This window comes from Salvia hispanica, chromosome 3 (genome assembly GCF_029641045.1).
Source record: "Salvia hispanica isolate PSC_SH4W2 chromosome 3, Shi_PSC_v1, whole genome shotgun sequence".
Classification (NCBI taxonomy): domain Eukaryota; kingdom Viridiplantae; phylum Streptophyta; class Magnoliopsida; order Lamiales; family Lamiaceae; genus Salvia; species Salvia hispanica.
In genome coordinates, this window is record NC_142694.1 from 47827669 (window position 1) to 47834990 (window position 7322).

Below are 7322 nucleotides of genomic sequence, written 5' to 3' on the forward strand. Positions count from 1 at the left end.
AAAAGGAATGTGTATCATACTTTTATATATTGATTTTACAATAAAATGTAAGTGAAGTGAGTTAGTGGAATGTTAGTCCCTTGAAGAAAAGTAGCAAAAATGAAATGGAACATTTATTGACAGGCATATGAAAAAAAAAATTGGACATTTAATGGTGGAAGGAAAGAGTAGAATTTAATTATAAAATTATTTTTTTTGGCCATATGTTTTAAATCTAATTATAAAAACTTTATTCAAATTAGATAACAAATTTTAATATAGCTGACTAATTTTCATTAAATTATTAAATTATTTAAACTAAAATTTGTAAAGACATAGTTAGTTTGATAAGAAATTCGTATTATACGCTATGTAGACAAAATGTACAGCCAATGAAATTATAAAATTTTAAAGGTATGTCCTTAAATAGGGTGATAAAAAGAAAAGAAATGTGTGAGACCCATGTTGCCAACTCCTCTCTATCATGGATTCATTTGTATTCTAAGCATCACGGCCGCTTCGCCGCGCTGTGGGGTCACAATCAGCTTCTTCATCAAAACAAATTCTCAGTTGTCAATGGTGGGGTTGGTCGACACACTTGGATCCGTCATTGCGGCGAAAAGGTTTTTGAAAGGTGAAGAGACGTCCTTCTTGGGAGGAGAAAAATTCCTTAATCAAGGAATACCAAGGTGTCAATCCAATTTGGTATATCACACTAGGTTGGTGCACATTTAAAGCGTAAGTGAAATGAATTGGGTAAATTGATACATATCAAAGATTACAAATTCAAATCTGCACTGCAATACCATTCCGCTTTATATAGAGCATAATCAGGCATCTTCTAACAAATTGCCAACTATCGTGACTCCCTATTTTTATTTATATTTATGGGACATAGGGAGTATTACCATGAACTAGGGTAAAATTGAGAGAATGGTAAAAGACGTGTAGTAAGTGAATGTGATATGCTATATGACAAGCTAGATAAATTCATCAATCACTCAAATAGGAATTCAATATGTAATCTACTATGATATTAATTCAAAATGTAAACTATGACGTTCCAATTCAATAAGAATTCACCATGGTATTTAAGACTCCAAAATTTTGAGGTGCACCATTAGACTATTGAGAAAATTTAACCAGCAGTACATTAGCTTCGTAAGATTAGCAAACAAAAGAAAATTAAGGGTTAGCAGAACGGTTAAAAGACCCAGATCCTTTTCTTCTCCTCCGGCGCTTCTGCCTAATTCTCCAGAAACTCCAGAGCACGAGAAAGCCTGAAAACAGCAATGGTTCGATATATAAACTATGCAAGATATCAATAAACTTAGTCAGTATGGTTTCTTACCAGAACCTGCAACAATAGCAGGTAAAAGCCAGTGACTGGCAACTAATTCTGGAAAATCGAGCTGCTGTAATGGAATTAGATAATAACGTTAGCCCTTGAAGATACAAATAAGTGCTAATATGAAAGGCAGCTATGATCAAACAATCTCATTCTTACGTCATCTCCATACAAGTAGCCGAGGTAAGAGTTCCCCAAGGAGTTGCTATCTTTGTGTACTGATTTGATTTTCTTAAATGGAACCTCTGGAGTAGAGTTCGAACCTTGACCCAAATCAACTGCTGCATAGCCAGGCAATCTGTGGTTTCTGCCCCTCACATGTAAATCATAACCCTTCGTTGCCCAAACTTCAAACCTCGAGTCACTCCTGCAGATCAACTCCTTATCGGCAACTTGAGAGTAGGTAGAGAAATTTACATCTGTTCTTCGGGAAGGTAGTTGATTATCATCCAGGTGCAATGCCTTATCTTGTCTACTTGAATCTGAGAAAAGCACTGGATCTCTAATATTACTTGCAGTAAAATCTAATATTTTCTTCAGAAGCCAATAACAATTTGTAACCATGTGGCTGCTGTCCAAACAGTTGGAATCTCCATAGACTGCGATTCGTCCTTCTTCACCAACCTCTACAAGACCAAGAATAGGGGAATCGGCCTGCATTGATTGGAATCATAGTTAAAGTATCATAGCAATATAGTATTACGAATTTACACATAAATCATTTACAGCAAAATAGCCAAAGTTATAGCGGACTTTCTATGGGAAAGTAAAATATCTGAGCAAAGATTGAGACACCACAGACAAGGGACGAGTCATCCAAACTCATATCCATGATAATAGATCAAGTCATAGAAAACCCAAGGAACCAATCCGAAGAAAACAAACAGTATTTGAGAAGCTCAGATTTTATAATAACTCATGATTGCTAGAAAATTAGCAATACAAATATTTGTGCACATAAAGAAAGCACATGGAGAAAAGACAATACTCAAAACCATATAATTCCCCTTACCTAATTTTGTTAATTATTTTTATTTAGGACAACAGGTAATATTGTAGTTTGTAGTACAACAGAACTCACCTTGCTCATACCGGATAATAGGACATTTTGAGTAGCACCACTTTCTGAGCTATCCAAGAAAGGGAAACGATGCAAGTAACCACCTTTTGGGAATTTCACAACATCGGTTCCGGATGCATATCGACTCTGCTCCCCATTAATGACAAAATCACCGTTTAGGATCTTGTCTCCAAAAGCTATTCCAAATGGAGACAAAAGATCATTCAGAGCAGGAACATTGGCACCTCCGGTGACAGGAGTCCACCAGCTTCTCGTATTATCATCAAAAAACTTCATTTTCATCATAGAGTCCACATTGTACCAATCAGCAAAAACTACGAGACCTAGACCATTAATCATGATATCATCTTTCAGTTTTTTAATTTCTTCAGCAAAGTACTCGTCTTCAAGATCCACCAACAGAAGTGTCCCATATCGCTTAGCATCAAAACAAGTAAAAGGAGAACCAAGAGTTTCAACAAAATATCCAGCATCCCTTAACATGTTAAACATAATGTGGAAGTTTGTATGCAAGTGGTCTCCATGCCAATCGAGGATATCATTTCTAACATCCAAGGAATCTCTTGGAATATAACCAGGTGGGTATTTGATACTATGAAATTGGTCCCATAAAACTCTCTGCGATCTTTGAGGTGTGGGAACAACCTTTAGTTTCAGACGAAGGATGCAGGTACTTTTTCGAGGAGCATTATCACCTTGGCCTGGGGGGCTGTAAACATTTACAGTTACATTACCTTCTATTTCACCAGAAAAATGCACCCCTTCCTCTTTGATTTGCATGTGAAGTGCCAGATAACCAGTCCATGGCCAAATAACATCTGAATAGGTAAACTGAATGCTGAGAAGATTACCTGCCTCACTATCAGGAAGCCACATTGGTGGACCATCAACATAACCAATCACACCCATTCCATTCAAGATAGTGACATTAAAGATGACAGGCATCGCCCCTGCATACAATGGTTGACGGCAAAAAGGCCACGAGTAGGGGCAATCCATATAGTCGAGGACACTGGGAAATATGCTTGCTCGAGGTCTATAGCTTTTCAAAATTTCATAAGATTCCAATCTGACATAATCCAATACAAGAATCAGTAACTGTTATTAAAGTGCACCTTACAGGGAATAACTCAAGAGTACTCACAGATCAACCCTGCCTGCTCCTTGCTCATACATATTTGGACCAGAGAGCTTTGAAGCACCTTCAACAAGTGCTTGTTTCATACTGCCTGGATTTAGGATCTCTTTTCTCTTGCTTTCAGGAATAATACTAACAAGAAGGCAAACGATTCCAGCAACCACAGGACTTGCCACACTGGTGCCTGACAAGCTTTTACAACCTGTACTAATCTTGGAACCCATAATCTCACGTCCATAGGCAACAACATCAGGCTTCACACGACCATACCTGTAAGAGAAACAATTATGGTACCCAGCAAAAATAAACTCACTTGAAGTAAGCAGGTCCACTATCACTATGCAAATAGCAGACTCTTTGCTAAGATCCAAGGTACTCTCTCATCAGTCATCAGACAATTCAGAAATAAGAGTATAAAATTATGTGTAAGGATTTGTGTAATTCTTTTCATCTTGGTATCTATTGGTACTAATGGATTAAGTTTCACACATTTCTCTCTCAACCTATTAGTCATTAGGATTTCACCACATCACCACTAGCATAAGTAGAGAACTGACAACTCAAGAGCCAATCTGAAACGGTAATCTAGCCTAGACTTTCATAAAGAATATCGTCCTTCACAAAAGATACAAAAATAGTGGGATGAAGCAGTTTGAAACGACTGTCATGTTAAAATTAATCCCCCAACTACTCCATAAACAATAACCTAAGCTCAGTTTTAAAGTGAAGCTACAGCTCCATCAATAATGAAAAATAACAGCATTCTGAAATTCATAACATGTCAGCTAACTGTCTTGCACCCAAGGGAAAATAAACAGAAGAAGCAAAGATCGGCATATACAGATAATTATTAGTTATAGTTCACAGTACCCATGAGGAATCTCCCAAGTGCTCATGCCACGTGATGAAAAAGATGCTATGTGATCACTGTAATCAATGCCGCCAACACCAATAACATCACTTTGATCTGCAGGATTGTTCAGAGTTCCATAAAGTGGTCCGTCATTTCCAATCGCTGATACCATAATAATATTGTTTGCTGTAATTTCCCAGACCTAGCAAAAATGGGTGCATAGAAGAAAGTTGCATTTTTAGGGTCCAAGTTTGTGATAAACTGTAATCATGATAAGATTGAGTTGAGAAATCAAATGGATTTCCTTAACATGAAACATATTTGCATGGAAAGAGAAAATTGGAGTTTCGCGCAATGCCTCAGCAAATCCAAAATTATTTGACACCATAGAGCACAAATTAACTCCTACACTTGATAAGGTTACTAGAATTTTAGATCATGCAGTCTAACCCTATATGTTTTGAATATTACACTAATACAAATAAAATGTCGAGCAACTAATACAGTGAAAACTCAGAATCTCAACTGATGTTTCTCCACACATGTTTACTCGTTGATGACTTGATGCTGACTAACAAACCTTCAATCAACATTTTGGGTTGAATACCTAATGCAATCTACCTCCAGTCAGAGATTTATAAGTGAGGAGTATCTTGAGTTCCCTTCCTTAGAAGTAATAGCCTTAATTTTAAAAAGGGGTGCAGTTTCTTGGCTAGAACTATAAGTAAAGAGGCATTGTCTGCAAGATGTAGGGGAAATAGGGCACAATTTAGTAGCTCAATAATTATAAAGCCAAAGGAAGGGGAAACAATAAAATGGAAAGGCAACATGTTTAAAGTTAATTATGGTCAAATGAAGTAATGAAACAATCCGTATACCTTCTCAACAAATGGGAGGTCCAGATAATCAGGTCCACCAATGCTCAAATTCAAAACATCCATCTTGGTTGCAATAGCATAATTGAATGCATCAAGGAACCATGATGTGTAAGAAACCTGCAATAAGCTGAGAAGAAGTTTCTCATAAACTTACTAAATCAGACAAGCAATATGAGTAGGAGATTGCCACTGCCTTATCACATGATCTACATTGGCCAATATATATGCTTTTTTTAAACACTGAACAGCCTTGATATGGATCGTTGACTTAATGTTGCACATTAGGACTCACATTAGCCTGCTTTAGCAATTAGCATGTAATCATTGCATAAATATTAAATACCGATGATATATTCACAAAATAACCATTTGTGCACTAAGAGTACTCACTGTTATGTATACAAGAAATTATAGCCAAGCCAATAGAACATTTACTCTGGTTGGGCTTATCAATTACTCCTAGTACTATTGGCCTCAACTACGAAGTAGTATGCACTATAAGAATTATATTACTCCATGATATATATATATATATATATATATATACAACAATAAGTTTTACCTGTGCATCAGTAAACACCCTAAAAGCATAGATCTCAGTGTCTGGGGCAAAACCAAGACACTCTTCATCCTGACCAGCAATAACGCCAGCCACAAATGTACCATGCCCAAGATTGTCATTTAGTGTATCTTCATTGGTCCAATTTGTGCGCTCCTGATAATAGAAAAATTTACCAGAAGACAAAGGCAAAAAAGAACAGAACCCTGACAAAGATATTCCAATCAGCCATAAAATTCACCTTGATATTACGAAAATGTGGATGATTTGCACGAATCCCAGTATCAAAAATAGCCATCTTCACTTTAGCTCCAGTATAACCTTTCTTCCAGAGAGCATCTGCTCCAAACAAGGAGGTAACCTGAGATTTCTGCAACAAGAGAGGAAAACTATGATGGAAAATAAGCTCACAGTGAAAGCCTGTCATGCATCATGCATGTTAGTCCAACAGAGCAGAAACAATTTTCAATACTGCTGCTGAGCTGTACGGGCCATGATCTCAGTTACAGAAAAAGAACTCTACAGAGCTGTAAGCGTTTAAGATGTTGTTAGTTTTAATGATCTTTCTTCCTTTCTTCAATTTTACCGGTTGAATGTATTCTGGAATTTCACTTTCAGGATCTATAGCAGGATGACAGGGTGGATTGTACCTTAACATATAATTTTGATTACAAGTATGTAAATATAATTGATTCGTAATGTTCTTCCAGTTAAACCAAACCCCTAATCTAAGGTAGTCCTAAATTGAAATTTCAAAACCCCAGAAAACCTAATTATTCATTTCAAATCACAACTAACAACAAAAAAAAACAAGAAAAGGCAAGGGTGACCTGCATCATCAGACTCCTCCTCCAGCTAGCATTTGCCGGGGCGGAATTCTCCCGCTCGGTAAACGACATGGAAGTGAAAATCTTACCGGGCCTCTTCTTCTTCCCATCCACAAAGGCGCCAGCGCCACTTTCCTCATGAGCACTGAGAACCACCCTTTGGTAGCTCAAATCGAAGGAAACATCCTTCACCAGCTCCAATTTCCCAAATTCCCCAATCAAAAATTCCCGGCGGCGATCCTCGATGGCGACGAGGGCAAAATCCGTGGGGAAGCTCGCCGCCGGGTTGGGGCGCTCCACCCATTTCCAGCCGCTGCATTTGACATGGCGCTCGAGATAAGCCCTAAGTTCGTGAGCGTTGTTGTATTGGAGAAATCGGATGATGTGATTGGTGGCGGTTGAATTTGGCGGTGGGGTGAGTGAGGGAGTGGAAATTGGGGTGCGATTGGGGAAACGGTAGGCATGGTAGGAAAGCAGGATGACAATTAAGGAGGTTAGGGCGGTGAGGCGGCGGCTCATGGCGGTGGAACCCGCATGGGGAATTGATGATTCGCCGGAAAATTAACAGAATTGAAGCAATTGATTGCAAAATCTGTGAAGAAAGTGTGTAAAAATCGAGAAGTTTTGACTACAGCTAGTGTTGGACACTTGTTTCCCTT

At 38.0% G+C, this 7322-nt stretch overlaps 1 protein-coding gene across 1 annotated transcript; it reads right to left on the reverse strand.

The window, feature by feature from the left end:
• Positions 1–1046: 1046 nt before the first annotated feature.
• On the reverse strand, positions 1047–7322 carry S1P (SITE-1 protease). Its single transcript, XM_048114816.2, has 10 exons — positions 6667–7322; positions 6078–6206; positions 5840–5992; positions 5278–5394; positions 4417–4601; positions 3553–3816; positions 2409–3477; positions 1487–1981; positions 1331–1394; positions 1047–1259 (listed from the first exon to the last, which is right to left on the reverse strand). Exons 1-10 carry the CDS (start codon positions 7180–7182, stop codon positions 1165–1167), a joined length of 3087 nt encoding a protein of 1028 aa, XP_047970773.1. The 5' UTR covers positions 7183–7322; the 3' UTR covers positions 1047–1164.

Bases quoted from the DNA above. Each gene is read 5' to 3' on its own strand.
- S1P (XM_048114816.2), bottom strand. From the start codon at position 7,182: ATGAGCCGCCGCCTCACCGCCCTAACCTCCTTAATTGTCATCCTGCTT. The intron at 3,478-3,552 runs GTGAGTACTCTT...GGATTATGTCAG, and splicing joins GGAGCAGGCAGGGTTGATCT to ATTGGAATCTTATGAAATTT. The intron at 1,395-1,486 runs GTAAGAATGAGA...ATTCCATTACAG, and splicing joins GCTACTTGTATGGAGATGAC to CAGCTCGATTTTCCAGAATT.